Genomic DNA, 17,666 nt, shown 5'->3' on the forward strand with positions numbered 1-17,666 from the left:
TACTGAGACCACTAGGACTCACAACAGCACACAAACCAACAGCCACTCTCAGACAACTCACCAGAACGAAGGACCCGATACCCAGCATGAGCAAAACCAATGTAGTGTACAAAATCCCATGAAAGGACTGCACAAAACACTACATAGGACAAACAGGAAGACAGCTAACGATCCGCATCCATGAACACCAACTAGCCACGAAACGACACGACCAGCTATCCTTAGTAGCCACACACGCAGATGACAAGCAACATGAATTCAACTGGGACAACACTACTATTATAGGACAAGCCAAACAGAGAACAGCCAGGGAATTCCTAGAGGCATGGCACTCATCCACAGATTCAATCAATAAGCACATCGATCTGGACCCAATATACCGGCCACTACAACGGACAGTTGGAACTGACAACCGGAAGCGACAGATTCAAACCACTACAAATGCCGGAGGAAAGGATCACAGAAGCGCTTCACAGGAGGCTCCCAAGCACTGAGGATGTCACCTAGACAGGGGACGAAACGTCTGCAACACAAATTCCCAGCTCGGCGAACAGAACCACAACAACGACCACCTGAGCTACAAATCTTCTCACAAACTAGGGAGGATATTATTATGCTGAAGAGAGTTCAGAAAAGATTTACCAGGCTATTGCTAGGAATGGAGGGTTTGAGTTACAAATGAAAGGCTGCACAGGCAGGAACTGTTTTTCACTGGATTGTAAGAGATTGACGGATGACCTTATAGAGGTTTATAAAATCAGGGGAGGTATAGATAAGGTGAATGTCTTTTCCCTAGGTTAGGGAATTTCAAGAGTAGGAAGTACTTTTTTTGAGGTGAGAAGAGAAAGATTTAAAAAAGACGAGGCAATTTTTTTTACATAGCGACGTGTGTGGAGTGAATTTCCAGAGGAAGTGGTGAATTTGAGTACAATTACAATATTTAAAAAACATTTAGATAAGTTCATGAAAATAAGATATGGGCCAAGCAGAGGCAGGTGAGACTAATTTAGTTTGGGATTATGGTAAGCATGGACTGGTTGAACTGAAGGGTCTGTTTCTGAGCAGTATGACTCTAGGTGGCAAAGATTTTCCTCCATGATGCCCAATTTACCTGGGCTGGGGTTCTGCAGGCCTGCGTTCAATCTTGGCAGATTCAGAGAAGAAGGCTTCCTATCACTAAGCAGCAGAATGTAGCAATATGTTATAGCTGCAGCCAAAAAAGAGAAAATGCTAGAAAATCTCAGCAAAGCTTTGACAAAGGGTCAGTTAGACTCGACACGTCAGCTCTTTTCTCTCCTTACAGATGCTGCCAGACTTGCTGAGATTTTCCAGCATTTTCTCTTTTTTGGTTTCAGATTCCAGCATCCGCAGTAATTTGCTTTTATTATATATATATATTATGTCATAGCTGCAGGGCAGACTTATTCTGTCAGCTCACTGCTAACTTTTTTTCTGGGGTCCACACCACCCTTGCCCCTTACAGTGAATGATCTCCAATAACTAACGTATCTCTTTAAATATACCAATTTTACATTTATTCATTCAACAAAATATTTACTGATGTATTGAACATGAATTTTAAAATAAACAGCTGTACGATTCATAAAATTATGAACTGATATTGTTAAGGGACAAGAGAACAGTTGATTGCTACAACCATTAAATTATTTTCAAAAATTCAATTCTGTTAATCAGGAACATTTACAAGCATTAATTAGTTTTGCATTAGCAAAATAAGATGGCAATGTGAAAAAAGTTCAGTAAAAAATATCTTTGTTGAACCGACTGTGATCTTGGGCAATAAATCAGGCCGTTGCAAGGTCAATTGTATTGTTCTGCTTGTTTTAGTTCAGACCAAGTGATCAAAGCAACATTAATCCAGCAAATTGAACTGTGCTGTTGATTTCATTGAGCTGGGGGCTGGAATGGGTTAGGGAGTGGAATTATATTTTATGTGCACGATAGCTATGTCATACTCCCTCAAATTCCACCCCAGTAACTTGGTTATCTCGAAAGAACCTTGGCAATTCATTTTTATTGCAGTCATTAAGAAGATGGCTCCCAAATTCGAAGTCACAGAGACAGAAAATGGGTTACGGCCTCCCCCCTCTCCAACACTGTGCTTTGAACTGTGGGTTCCAGTGGCATCCACCCCTGCCCTGCTTTTGTGTTTTGCTGGGTTAAGGGCTCCCAACCCCGAATGCTTCAGAGTTTCGAAGCACCAGTTCCAAAAATGAATCCAGCAACAATGCCTCTGGTGCTGAGCTGAGCCTAACCCTATCTCCTTGGCACTGTGGAATAATTTGGCTCCATCAGCCACCTCAAGACCTTCAACCTTCAATTTTGCAGTTTTCTATGAGCGAGAATAACTTTGTTAATGAAATAGACTATTGAATACATAAAATTATACAAGTTTTACAAAGTAATTTAAAAGCACAGAATTTCATTTTCATATAACGTATTATATGCTGATCTATAATACATAAAATTTAATAATTATATACTGTATATTATGCTGCTTTATTGTTTTTGCTGCTGTCTGGGGATGCATTCATTTAATGTGTTCCTCGTGTATACAATTTAAGAATGTTACATTAAGATTTTGAATGTCCAATCAGCAACCTGATGGCATGCATAATTATTTGCATAATAGATTAAAAAGGGCAGAGGAATAGAAAATATTGAACTGGTATTTTAGAGAGCGGTGTTGTGACAGGCTGAGTGCCTCCTTTCATGTTAATCTTATGTTTTATCCTGCAGGTAATTACCCATACAAATAACCCAAAATAATTCTCCTTTTCATTTTTCCTTATCTTGGAGTGGTGATGCTAAATTCAGTGTTCTGCTTGTTAAAAAAATCAGTTACCAGCTAATTAAACACAGATTAAAAATCTCATCTGGGATTTTCCCAATTTATATGGTTCAATTTTGGACCAAGTAGTTTTGATTCGGAATGAAACATTTTGCCTGCTATATGGACTGGTGGCCAGAAGAACTAATAACAGCTTAAAAGATAACAAACTGCTAACTTGTCGCATGAATGCTGTTTGTGTTCAAACCAAAATTTGTTTCGATATCTTTTAAATACTGTTGAATCTATTTAAATTTATGTTGATCCACTGTAGTGATAAAACCAGTTAACCAAACCTCTTTCCATTTGTGTGTGGATTTCATAATATCAGTTTGGGTTTCCTGAGGAGTGGCAATCTTCATCAGATTGCCATTCTGCTCCTACTTTTTTTTAAGTAAGATAAAGCTTCACATTGCTGACAGGAGATTCTGTACATTGTTCTTGCAGAAATATAAAGTGTACCTTAAATCCAGCTGTGTTCTCAGTTTGGGATAGTTGGTGGAAAGTAAAACACAACGCATTTTATCACAACAGTAATCACTGTAATCACAACAGTATTCTTTACAGCCAGTTTGACTGCACCCATGAAAGGGTAAGTAAGGTATATTATGTGTGTTAGGGTGCCAGGTAATTAGCTGAATGTTTAGGATTGGTCAGGGGCAGTGGTGGGAGTCCAGTGAAGGAGGGGTGGTGACAGGTGCTGGGCAGAGGTGGGGTACTTTATTCCAGGGTGAGAAGGGTGCCAGATTCCTGAGTGGGCGGGAGGGGGGAGAGAATGGGTTGCTGGGTCTCTGCAGAGTCGAGAGGGGATGTTGTAGCTAAGGAGGGAGGAGAGCGTTGGGTCAGAATCTGAAGAGATGTAGTTGGGGTTTGTGTGTTAAGTTGGGATATCAATTTAATAGCTAGGCAAGAGTTTTTAACTGACTAATTTTTATGGTGTAACTATCACCTTACATATAGATAAACCCTCTGAATTCTCTGATTAGAATGGATACTTTGAAAGATTCTACTTATAGGAGAACTGCCCAGTGGAAATCTTTAATTTCCTGTACAATTAGTAATGTTAGAAATTCTGCAGGGTTCCATCTATGCTGCAGAGGTGACTGTCTAACCTTTAGAAACTCTTGACAACTAAACTGGTGGTCTGGATATTTCAGCAAGTTCTACTAGAATCTGAAGAATCTCCTAAATATAGCAGTCATCGAAGCTAAGAACTGCATACAATAGACAATGCTTTGATAGACAAGGGAGCATCAACTGGAACACACAATAAAAGAATTACTCACTTTTCCAATTTTTTTCAATACAGAACATTCTTTAGTTAGAAGGGCAGAATGCCTGACCTATGATTTGTCATGACGAGTCAGGATTTTGTAATGTGTTGTCATCTTGAGGGCTCAATTAAGCAACAGATACATAATATCTCATTAACTATGACAAATAATACTAGGAACTTTAATCGAATGGTCATATATAAGGGTCAAACATGTATACCCTATTTATTAAAACAAAGAGCAAGTAATGATTTTTGAATGTTTTTTCTAATTATAAAAGTACATTGCCTGAGGAAAAATCCATTCAGGCAAATGCTCAACACTGAATTCACACATTTGAATTCTGAAGAAATCAACTTTTTAAATTATTTTCTCTTCCAGCAATATTAGCAATTCCTTAATTTCATCATAGAATACAAGCACTAAAGCACCACCAGTGCCACGTAAGATATTTGAAAAAGCTCCTCTGAAGAAAGCACCTATTCCTTCATTCTTAAAGATCTTCACAAAACAGTCAATTGTTCCACTGTATTGTCTCATTGCTTCGCCGCTCTGTGGTTTGAAACAAAAAAGAATTTAAATTCATAGTAACCTCGAGTATCACAATTTACTTATACATATTCATGTAGAGGTCAAATTTCACTGAAATAGTGTACAAAATACTTCCAGTAGGTGGTGTTGCTTACAATGTCAAAAATTTTATATTGAGACTTCCAACATTTGTTACTTAACATTTGAGGGTAAATAACCTTTTGTGCAAGCTAACCTCTAAAGTTCCCATGTGATGAATGTTTACAAATGCCATTTTTCTCCTCAGTAAGTGTAATTTCTAAATTGCACATAAGAGTTAACCAAATTTAAGAACATACATATTTCATAATAACATGCCTAAATTTACGCATCAAACGGTCTTTCAATATTTTCAATTGAAGTTTTACTCAGTACCTCAGTCTCTTCTAATAGTTCTTCACTTAGACTTAATATTTTCATTTACAGCTGTGGCTTTGAAATGAATTTAGATTATCTACATTTCCAGACTGGATCAGCAATGTCCAATCAGTTCTAATGGCAAGATATTTTCCTTCTTGATTAGGTAGGGGATCAAGGACAGAAGGCAAGAGAATGGGGTTGAGAAACATAGCCATGATCAAATGGTGAAGTAGAGTTGGGCTGAAAAGACTAATTTTGCTGCTATATCTTAACCACATAGAATTCTCTACTTCAAAAACTTTTTAGAAATAGAAGGACAGATTTCAAAAGCTTTGTTAAGATAAAATTTACATTAAATTTTATAGAAAAAAAGACAGGTTACACAATTATGTGGTTTAGAAAGCATTCTGAACATATTAAATTGTGGATGAGAGTAAGAAAAGTGCTTTCTTCAATTAGTATGTTGTAATTTCCAAATCATTGGTTGAAGTTACAGGCCAATTAAGTATCTGTATTTTATAGTTGGAAAAGTAACCATATCTGGGCACAAGATGTGTTTCTCAATGTCTGACTTGAGTTTCTTGGGGCTACGTTTTGATTTTTGGGAGCTAGGTCTTGGTTTCCAGGGGTTCCTTTTTTAATTTACAATCTTATTTATTAGACACTAGTCATGTAGCAAAAATATTTTCTGTATTTGTTGATACAAGCAGTATTTGGATTCAGACAGAAGCAGAATTAGAAGAATTGAGCAATACTGTCAATAATTACCAACCCTCTGTTAAAGTTAAAGCTGCAACACACAAAGAAAGCATCAATACACCAGAGTTTTAAAGTGGCACAAGACAACAGGAACAAGTTATTTTTACTACATAACTGATGCACACATTAATGCAAATCGAAAAGCTGGAGCAATAACACACATTCCACAGTGGTGATGTTACAGCTAACACATTTCCATTGAATGTGCAAAAAGCTGGAAGATTTTAACCAGATAGCTACCACTAATGTTTTCTCTAAAATGCACAGCTATGCATGCACACTGATGCTTCAATGTTCTGCATACAGTCGCTGATACACAGAGCTTATGTAATTGGTAAGAAATTTAGAGGGAACATGGTTACAACCTGTTTTACTGCATCTCTGACGTCAATCTCAAATTTAAATTTACCAACTGACTTAGGGCAGAATATTATAGAGGCCTGAATGATATGGGCTATGGTAAGAAATTTGAGTGAGAAGTCAGGTAGGTTTACCTCAACTTCAGGAACAATTCGATGCAGCTTTTCACTAAGTTCCAGGTGTTGTAGTAAGATTCAAGCTAGGGTGTGGTGAATTGCCAACAAAGGGAGATTATTGTTCATTCATTTCTGATGGCAAAACATTTTTCTTCTAGGTTATTTAGGGGATCAAGGATTAAGGGGAGAAGGCAGGAGAATGGATTGAGAAATGTCTCAGCCATGATCAAATGGAAAAGCAGACTTGATAGGTCGAATGGACTAATTCTGCTCCTATATCTTATGGTCTTTACCACATAAGATTCTCTACTTTTCTTCAAAGAATTTGAATTCTCTGATTTAAATAGATACTTTCAGGGATTCCAGGTGTAGATGAATTGCCCAGTGGCATCTTCAATTTCCTGTATAATTAACTATGTCAGGGACTCTGCAGGGTCCCCTGTATAACTCCCATCTACACTGCAGAGACGACTGTCTAGCCTTTAGAAACTCTTGACTACTAAATTGATGGTCTGCCATATTTCCCTGGAGCATGAAGAATCTCCTAAATACAACAGCCAATGAAGCTAAGAACAACATACAAGTAGAGAATGCTTTGATAGACAAGGGAACATCAATTGGCCATACAATAAAAGAATTACTCACTTTTCCAAACTCTTTCCAATATGCACCATTCTTTAGTTAGAAGGGCAGAATTCCTGACCTATGAATTTTTCTTAATGACCTTATTAACTGAACATCTCACCTCATTGATATGAAGCTTTCTATCCTACCATTCACTGCAAGTAAACTAGATGCCTAGAATTCTCAACATAGAAGTCAGAGCTACATCTCTCTACATGCTACACCTCTGGGCTATTTGCTTACTCTCTTAGTGCTCAGTCATTCTTTAAGCCTATCTGGATGTTCAAAGCATCCTTGCCATGCCTAGCCTTTTGGCATCTTACCCCTCAACCAAAGATACAGGGATCACAATACTGCTGTTCTGCCTTGCCATTTAGTATATCCAAAGCCAGGAAACTTGTCTTGGTTTTCAGCAGTCCATACCCAAGTCAAGGGAGATAGCCTTCGGTCAAGGGTCCCAACACAGTATGTCAAGAGATCATCCAGCTCAGACCCTGGGGCTTGGACACTGCCGCCTTGCAACTCAGGGCTGTTGACAATCAGGATCCTCAGGGGATGAGGAGTTGAATGTTCTGCTTCCCACCACTTCTTTCTGCCTTACTGTGCATTATTTTCCTCCTGGAACGAGGGAAGGTCAGGTGTTAATGAAAGTAGATGGTGTAACTGTTACTTTTGGTACAGGTGGTGAAATGTCCTGAGCAAGTGAGTAGGCAGTGCAGAACCCATTCAGGGTTCACGATATCAGGGATTGGTTAGTGACTGCGAGTGTTCCCTATAGTACTGAGAGTAATAACAGTATGAGTCTTGGTTGGAAACAAGTATGAGAGCAGAAAGAATGAGTGAGATATCACATAAAAGACAGCATTTATGCTAGTTAATGGTGAAGAGACTATTTCTTATGGTCTTAACATAATCTTTTTCCTATATTGTTGTAACATTTCTCCACATGGCTGAGACTGCTCTGACCGGGAGTCAACATTGGACCAGGTGTTGTCGTCTCTTCTGTGAAAATTGGCATCTGTGCACTGTCCTGTCCACAAGGACTTCCAGGTTCCTGCCCACAAAGTGAGGTGCCAATTTTCCCTTAACTACCATATCTGGGGCAAATCTCAGGAACTGTGCACAGCAGCTCTAGACTAACAGTGATTGTCCTCATGAACAATGCCAATGCCAGGGATGCTGGTCCATTTCTGGGATATCCCAGCAGAGGTAAATTGTTCCGGGTATGATGAATGGTAAAAGTGACCAGAATCAGACAGGAGGGACACCATAATGGCAGGAATAATTATTAAGATACATTTAGTAAGCTGCGGTGAGAAAACCCTTGAGGCTTGATGAAGAAAAACTCTTTAATAAACTCAACAAAACTGACTCTTAGCCAAAAAAGTGCAAGATTCAGCCCAGTGTTCATTATAGTAGATGTATCCACTAGATTTTCCCCACATGGTAGATAATAAATTTACGCAACCTTAAGCTAGAGATTCCACACTTATTTGCAAGTGAGTAATTACCCCAGTGATTTCAAATTTTCCTGGCTCCTAGTTATTGGAGCATTCCTTTATCGATAGATTTAAACCTGTGGAAATCCTTGCTACTGACAACAGAGAGGGCTGCTTGAGTACATTTAAAGTAGAGATAAATTCTTGATCATTAAGGGAATAATGGTTATGGGGAAAATGCAGCTAAGTGCATGCGAAGAATGTTGGATCAGCCATGATCCTACCGAATGACAGAGCAGGCTCAAAGGGTGAAATGGCTCACACCTGTTGCTATTTCTTATTGTCATGCTTTTCCCCATTACCCTTGATTCTTCCATTGTTATTACTGACCCCATTGTACAATGATTCCTTGGTATACATGGACTTGCTACTCACCAACCTATATACTTACAAGCTTGGCCACAGGCTCTATTTTTATTTTTCTAATTGATGAGTCTTGACAGATCACTGATCGTTTCAGGTAGTTTGGGGATTTTGATTATAGCACTATCCATGTTTTGTGTTATATGCAGGAGACTTGTGTTTCTGGGACCAATGGATAACAAGGATTGTGTGTAATACACATGGTCATTCCTGCTCTCCTTTTGGGTCCCTAAATTAATCCCCTACAGACCTCTCCCATTCTAAAGCAGGTGCACCCTGATTTTCTACCCCTCTCCCCAATATCATGAGACCAACTAATACCTGTTGATTGCCATACAGCTACTACCACCTTATCCAGCTCCACCCTCTTACTATGATTATACTGTTTACTTCCCAGCACCCTCAATGAGATTCTACGAATCCATCTCCCAACATCCCACCTTTGGACTAAACTCTTAAGTGATGCACACTGCCTAGTCAGTCTCTATACCACAAGCACGTGGATACCATATTTACCTTTCTAATCCTTCCCCAGATAACATGGCCTCCTTTTCCAGACATGTCCCATCCTTCTTGTAACTGTAGGCTTCCTTCCCTGGACACTCCTCCTTTTGTACCTCGCTTTCCCTTGCCCAGTCTCCACTGCATTTTTTCTCAAGCCTCTGCCCTCACTTGCCTCGTCTCTACACAGCTTGTACTACCTGCATACCATCTTAATTGCCCCTGTTAATCTTGCCCCATTTCTTTGTATCTGGCACCTCATGGTCTGACCCCCACCCTAGCCCTATTATAACTTTCCTGCCAGCACTTACACAATTCTTAAATCAGTCCAGGACATTAAGTGCCATTGCTAAGGACATACTAGATAGAGAATCCAGGATGAAATTCCTCTACAGGTTATGATTTGGAGATGCCGGTGTTGGACTGGGGTGTACAAAGTTAAAAATCACACAACACCAGGTTATAGTTCAACAGGTTTAATTGGAAGTACACTAGCTTTCGGAGCGATGCTCCTTCATCATGTCACATTACAGGTGATCACCATTGCACTATACATACACACACAGATATTCCTACACACACACTCTCACATACACACGGACACAGGTACACACAGATGCGCATGCAGACACCCACACACATCCTTATAGACACACACACTCCCACACATGCACCCCCTCACAGACTTAAGACACTCTGCACTCACTACACACACACACACACACACACACTTTCTCACACTCCCAACCACCATCACAGACAGACACACACACACAGACAAAGATCCACATGCACACATATATTTTATGTGGTGAATTTGTACTTGCAGAGTTACATTGCACTTTGCTCAAAAACTGCATACATTCATGTAGAACTCTGAGCTCAAAAACTGCATGAATTTATGTAAAACTCTGTTATCTCACTTTTTAGATTAGAATCAATCTAAACATCAGGTCATAGACAGAGAACAGAGGGGGCCAACACCTTCAACATATTGTCTAGCTATCACCATTGTTAACAGCTAACCCGAGAATGCAACTTTACACATGAAAGAAGTGAAACTAACACTGTATTCTAACAGATGAAAGGCTTAACAGACAATCAATTTTTCAATGTATAATTTCAGTTACATCACACTGCAAATTTTTGCTATAAATTCTGTGTTACGATCGAGCCCTCCACAATCACCTGATGAAGGAGCGTCGCTCCGAAAGCTAGTGTACTTCCAATTAAACCTGTTGGACTATAACCTGGTGTTGTGTGATTTTTAACTCTCTACAGGTTATACATGGATGAAGCAGCTATTGTGGCCTTTTCATTTCCCAATCTCAAAAGTCATAATGGATGTGGGTTCCACAAAAAGAGGCCAAGTCATGGCTTGTGTAGGCCAGGTGGGGATGGTTAAAAAGTGAAATGCTAGATTTGTATTTTCCAAAGTCAGAATTCTACTAAATAGCAGAAAATGTTCATCTCTAATTTAAAGGACTTCACGATGGTTAAAGGCAGTGTTTGAACTCCTTTAGGGATGCTGCACTATTCTAGCCTTATCATGTGTTGGTGAAAATTGACAAATGGGAATAGGGTGGCTCCTGAGTCCGGCCAACTTGTGAAAATCCTGGTCATTTTTTTATGGAAGTATCAGATGGCCTTCCTTTACCTGAATTTTCTCTTAGGGGCTGTCAATTGTTGTTTTACCCAGTGACTTAATGAAACCAGACTGGGACAAGACCAAACAATCACCAAGCCTGAGGGAAAACCTCTAAATTGAGAAATACCTCTACCTCCATTTTCACAGCTGTCCACTAAACAATTATGTGAGTTGAAAGAAATCTTCCAATAATTCTGGACAGTAAGGTATTTTTCTTGCTGTTGCCTTCTCCAGCCAGTATGTTCTTCCCTATGGCTAATTTTCTAAAGCAGGGTCTTCATCATTTCTTAATCCACATTACTTATAATGCTAGTGTACCTTAAGTATATTTAGTGTACCTTAAATATTTCCATTATCACCTTCCAGTTATGTCTTATAAGTAACTACTATTGTCTGAAACTAAAATCCGTATGTATAATGCAATGGACTGAAAGAAGTGAATCCAGGCAAAGGTATCTAGCTTACAGCTTACTGTTCAGGCATTTATGTCCAAAACATTCACAGCCAACAAATGCAAAGATTTTGGATCCATCTCTATGTCAACTGTATATTACTGCATTCTAGTCTCTGGTTAAGGATACCAAGAATAGTAGTACAACAAAAGCCTGACTCCAAATTATATTGGAAAACAGGGAGAAAGTGAGCCCTGCAGATGCGAGAGATCAGAGTCGAGAGTGCGGTGTTGGGAAAACACAGGTCAGGCAGCATCCGAGGAGCAGGAGGATCGTGGTTCCGGCAATAAGCCCTTCATCAGGAATGAAGCTTGTAAGCTGGGGGAGCTGAGAGATAAATGGTAGAGCAGGGGTAGGTAGCTGAGAATGTTAGGTAGATGAAGGTGAGGTAGCAAGTGATAGGTCGGACCGGGAGGTGGAGTGGATAGATGGGAAAGGTGATGGGCAGGTCAAGAGGGCGGGGCCGAGTTGGAGGCTTGGGACTGGGATAATGTATAGAGGGAGGGGTAATGTGGAAACTGTTGAAATCCACATTTATCCTGTGTGGTTGCAGGGTCCTAAGGCGGAATATGAGGTGTTCCTCCTCCTCTAGGCTTCGGGTGATAATGGTTTGGCGATGGAGGAGGCCCATGACCTGCATGTCCTTGACGGAGTGAGAGGGGGAGTTGAAGTGTTCAGCCACAGGCTTGTTCGGTCGCTGCTGGGCTTGTAGGAGATGTCTGTGGTTATTTAGTCTCCAGCGACCGACTAACCACAGACATCTGTGACAAGCCCACCAACTCCCACAGTTACCTAGACTACACCTCCTCCCATCCTACCTTCTGTAAAAACACCATCCCTTATTTCCAATTCTTCCGCCTCCGCCATACATGGTCCCAGGATGACCAATTCCACCTTAGAAAATCCCAGATGGTCTCCTTCTTGCAAGATCGCGATTTCCCTTCCCACATGGTCAACGATGCCGTCCAGCGTATCTCTGCCACTTCCTGCAGCACTGCCCTTGAGCCGACCCCTCCCAGCACAACGAGGACAGAATTCTCCTGGTCCTCACCTTCCACCCCACCAACCTCCGCATACATTGCATCATCCTCTGCTACTTCTGCCACCTACAAACGGACTCCATTACTACAGATATGTTTGCCTTCTCACCCCATCGGCGTTCCGGAGAGACCAATCCCTCAGCAACTCCCTCGTCAGGTCCATGCTGGCCCAACAACCCACACCCGACTCCCAGCACCTTTCCCTAACACCACAGGAAGTGCAAAACCTGCGGCCACACCACTCTCCTCACCTCCATCTAAGGCCCCAAAGGATCCTTTCACATCCAACAGAAATTCACCTGTACCTCCCTAATGTCATCTACTATATCCGTTGCACCTGATGTGGTCTGCTCTACATTGGGGAGACCTACTTGTGGATCATTTCAGAGAACATCTCTGGGACATTCACACCAACCCCACTGTCCTGTGACTGAACACTTCAACTCACCTCCCACTCAGTCAAGGACATGCAGGTCCCGGGCCTCCTTCGTTGCCAAACCATTACCACCTGACGCCTGGAGGAAGAACGCCGCATATTCCACCTTGGGATCCTACAACTACATGCGATAACTTTGGATTTCAACAGTTTCCTCATTCCCCCTTCCCCCCACCGTATCCCAGTCCCAAGTCTACAACTCGGCATCGGCCTCCTGATCTGTCCATCACCTTTCCCATCTATCTGCTCCAACCCCCCTGTCTGATCTATCACCTGCATCCTCACCTTCATCTACCTGTCGCATTCTCAGCTACCTACCCCCAACTCCACCTCCTTCCCATTTATCTCTCAGCACTCCCAGCCCACAAGCCTCATTCCTGATGGAAACACAAATTCTCCTGCTCCTCGGATATCTTCGGACCTGCTGTGTTTTCCAGCACCACACTCTCGACTATATTGGAATACAGTGGAATGAACTAAGTTTGTCCAAAAACACAATATTTCTCAGAAAACTATATCTTTACAACCTTCAGTTGCAGATTCATCAATTCAAACCAAGAGAAGGTAGAGTTCATAGTCTGCACAACTTAGAACTAGCATTCTGGAAGATACTTCCACTCAAAATTTATTCAAGAATAAACTTCAAATTCTTGCACAAACCTGCATCATCATTCGTCTTCTTACAGTATCAAAAGGGTAAGACAGTACCCCAGAAAATGAGGTCACAGCTTGGGCAATGAGAAATGACACATAGACTGGAGTATTCTTTTGGTCTGGTAACACACCCTGTGGAAGAAGGCAAAACATTTTAGCATGCAATATTATTTTTTTTACTGAGAGCGAATGGTTTTCTGTGAAATCAGAATGATAACTGGATGGGCAAGAAAACAAAACTCCCCTGGATTGATTAGATTACTTGCAGTGTGGAAACAGGCCCTTCAGCCCAATAAGTCCACACCGACCCGCTGAAGCGTAACCCACCCAGACCCAATCTCCTACATTTACCCCTTCACCTAACACTACGGGCAATTTAGCATGGCCAATTCACCTAACCTGCACATTTTTGGATTGTGAGAGGAAACCAGAGCACCCGGAGGAAACCCATGCAGACACGGGGAGAATGTGCAAACTCCACACAGAGAGTCGCCTGAGGCGAGAATTGAACCCGTGTCTCTGGCGCTGTGAGGCAGCAGTGCTAACCACTGTGCCACCATGCCGCCCACAATTGCTAGCGAGTTTTGAGAAGATTTGTAGCTCAGGTTGAGGTTCTGGATATAGTTGTGTTCGCTGAGCTGGAAGGTTCATTTTCAAATGTTTTGTCGCCATACTAGGTAACATCTTCAGTCCGGAGGCCCACTGAAGATATTACCTAGTATGGTGACAAAACGTCTGAAAATGAACCTTGCAGCTCAGCGAGCACACCTACATCTAGATCCCCTGGATTGCCACCAATGCAGAAATGTAAAGTATATGGATAAATTTTAAATAGTGATATCTTGATATAATTTTGCTTCAAATGTCATATTTGCTCCAAGACCACTGTGAATACCCATTCATTCAGCAGCTTCATAGCAATAAATAGCATTCATGCTTACCTCTGGCAGTACTCACCTTTGTATGGCTGTAAGCTGAAAAGCATGATACAGATACAAGTTTTTCTTTTAATTTCTCAATATTGGTTCAAATTTGATCACTAGATTTGTCGATCACTAGATTTGGCTGCCTAATAAGGTTAATAAGACTTCCCTGAGCTCCTTAATAGTCAGTGAATAATGGATATTGATGAAGTGCCACCATGCGTGGCAAAATAGCATGGTCAAATGGCAAGATAATGGTAATGTTGGGAAACAAGACATGGTCAAGAAAGAAAAAGGGAAGGCAAAGTTTAAATTAAACAAAGTAGGCTGAAGCCATTCTAGATCAAAACTATTGTATAAATATCACACCTCCCTTTGTTACAGGAGCAGAGTTATTTTGCTAAGATTTTACAACATCTTGGTAAGACCATACCTGGAATATTGTATGTGGATTTACTCTCCTTATCTAAGGAAGGACATTCTGGCTATGAAGGGAGTGCAATAATGGTTACTGGGATGGGAGGAGTGACATATTAAGAGAAACTGAACTTTTAGAACTATAGTCATGAGAGTTCAGAAGAATGAGCAAAGCTCTCACAGAAATTCATAAAATTCTAATAGGACCAGACAGGGGAATTTCAATGAGATTTCTCCATCATCCTTCTAAAACTTCATTAAGTATACAACTACAGTCCTCAATTGCTCCTTTCCCATTCAGAAAATAATCTATCATGCTATGCTTCCTACCAAACTGCATAACCTCACACTTTCCCACAATGAATTCCAAATGCCACTTCTTTGCCCATTCCCCTATCTGGTCCAAGTCCTCTGCAGACTCCCCACCACCTCATCACTACCTATCCCTCCACTTATCTTTGTGTCATCAACAAACCTAGCAACAACACCCTCACTTCATTATCCACACTATCAATGTAAGATGTAAATAGTTGTTGTCTCAACAATGACCCCTGCGGAATTCTGCCAGTCATCGGCTGCCATTCTGAAATAGACCCCTTTATCCCCACCCTCTGCTTCTGCCAGTCAGCCAACCATCTATCCATGCCAGTATCCTGACCTCAACATCATGGGCTCTTATTCAGCAACCTCCTTTGTTAAAGGCCTTCTAGAAATCAAAATTGATCGTGTTTATTGGCTCACCTTTGTCTAACTTGTTCATTACCTCCTCAAAGAATTCTACCAGATTTGTCAAGCATGACTTCCCCTTGATGAAGGTGTGCTAGCTCAGCCTTATTTTAGCATGCACTTCCGAGTACTTGGCAATCTCATCCTTAATAAAATCTTACCAACGACCGAGATCAGACTAACTGCCTATAATCTCCTGTCTTTTGCATTCATCTCTTCTTAAGTGAGGGTATTGTGTTAGCCGTTTTCCAATCCTCTGGGACTTTCCCTGACTTTAGTGATTCCTGAAAGATTACCACCAATGCCTCTACTATCGCCTCAGCTATCTCCTTCAAGACCCTGGGGTGTAGGGGGAGGTTCCTGGAAGGAGTGTACATATGGGACCAACTACATAGGCAAGATTAGGCAAGTCGTCCTGTTGGGGAATATCAAGAATGAGGAACAAAATGAAAGAAAAGGACCTCAAAGCTTATAATCTCTAGATTACTACCCAAGCCATATGTAAATTAGCATAGAAATAATAAATTTAGGGAAGTAAATGCATGGCTAAAGGAATGATGTGAGAAAGAACGGTTCAGTTTTGTGCAGCAGTGGCATTGTTATTGCAACAGGAAGAAACTATTTCCACTGGGGCAGGCTCCACTTGAACCAATCTGGGACCAGTGTCCTTGGGGAAAGGCTAAATAGCGTGGCCACAAGTTCTTTAAACTAGAAAATTGGGGGGAGGGGAAAGGGGAAGGACAATAAAGTTTCAAAATCAAGTAACTTTACAGAGAGCAAAGAAACAGGCAACCAGGGATGGACAATAAACACTGGTTAGCCAGTAAGCTGATGTCCCACGAGTGAATGAAAAAAGACAGGAATCCTACTGCAGATGCAGCAGATGATGGCAAAACTGTGAGAAAATTATTGATTAAACAAGAAGAGAGAAATAATAAAAGATGACTAAAGCATCAGTACTGAGGGACAGTGTATGATCCAGGTAAGAGTTCTATTTACGAATGCTCAGAGATTAAGGAATAAAGTAATGGAGCTGCAGAGCACAAATTCAAATCGGAAATGATGATATAGTAGCCACTGCTGAGACATAGCTGCAGGATAGTCAGGATTGGGAACTAAATATACCAGATCATAAGGTTTACAGGACAGACAGGGAAAATGGCAGAGCAAATAGAATACCCTTATTGATTAGAAACAAAATGACTTGAATGGTGAAGGAGGATATAATGAAGGGAAAGCATTCAGTAGAGATGATATAGATGGAACTGATGAACAGTAACAGATCTAAAACTGTATTAGGTGTTGTGTACAGACTCCCTGGTAGCAGCTCTGAAGTACTAGATTGTATTAATGCAGAAATTAGGTGTGCATGTCAGGGTCATATTAAATCAAAGATATTAACTTTAACATTAGGTGCTTGACTCCCTCTCCCAACCTATCAGCAATGTAGTAAATTTCTGGAGTGTGTCCCGGATATTGCCTACTTCAGCAGCACATGTTAAAATAAGAATGATACAGAGAAGATTAGCATCCTACAGTAGTATGTCCTGGATGCAACAAGGGGACAATATTGGGTTTAGTAATGAGTTAGATTTAATTACTAACTTAATTGTGTTGAAACATTTATCAAATAGAATATGGGGTGGCACGGGGGCTCAGTGGTTAGCACTGCTGTCTCACAGCGCCAGGGACCTGGGTTCGATTCCAATCTTGGGTGACTGTCTGTGTGGAATTTGTACATTCTCCATGTCTGCATGGGTTTCCATCGGGTGCTCCGGTTTCCTCACACAGTTCAAAGATGTGCAGGTCAGGTGAATTGGCCATGATAAATTGCCCATAGCGTTGAGTGTATTAGTCAGAGGGAAATGGGTCTGGGTGGATTGCTCTTCTGAGGGTCAGTGTGGACTTGTTGGGCCAAAGGGTCTGTTTCCACACTGTAGCTAAGCTAATCTAAAAAAAGTGATCATAATGTGACTGAGTTCAATGTAGCATTTGAAAGCAAAAAGCATGAATCAGCTGTTGTGGTTCTGTTCGCCGAGCTGGGAATTTGTGTTGCAGACGTTTCGTCCCCTGTCTAGGTGGACCCAATATAC

General features: G+C 41.0%; 1 protein-coding gene across 2 annotated transcripts in view; it reads right to left on the reverse strand.

The window, feature by feature from the left end:
* Positions 1 to 537: 537 nt before the first annotated feature.
* LOC122539394 (ADP/ATP translocase 4-like) overlaps positions 538 to 17,666 on the reverse strand; it is a 50,996-nt gene continuing 33,867 nt past the window's right edge. The window contains exons 5-6 of one of the 2 annotated variants that reach the window (XM_043674185.2): positions 13,514 to 13,639; positions 538 to 4,677 (exon numbers count right to left, since the gene is read on the reverse strand). In XM_043674185.2, the coding sequence (XP_043530120.1) occupies positions 4,486 to 4,677; positions 13,514 to 13,639 (318 nt within the window). In that variant the 3' untranslated portion in view covers positions 538 to 4,485. Of the gene's footprint in view, positions 4,678 to 7,433; positions 7,533 to 13,513; positions 13,640 to 17,666 lie in introns of those variants that run through there. The other variant, XM_087979815.1, reaches the window with a different exon arrangement.

This window comes from Chiloscyllium plagiosum, unplaced genomic scaffold (assembly GCF_037043375.1).
Source record: "Chiloscyllium plagiosum isolate Xiang-an unplaced genomic scaffold, Cpla_swu_hap1 HiC_scaffold_36, whole genome shotgun sequence".
Lineage (NCBI taxonomy): Eukaryota > Metazoa > Chordata > Chondrichthyes > Orectolobiformes > Hemiscylliidae > Chiloscyllium > Chiloscyllium plagiosum.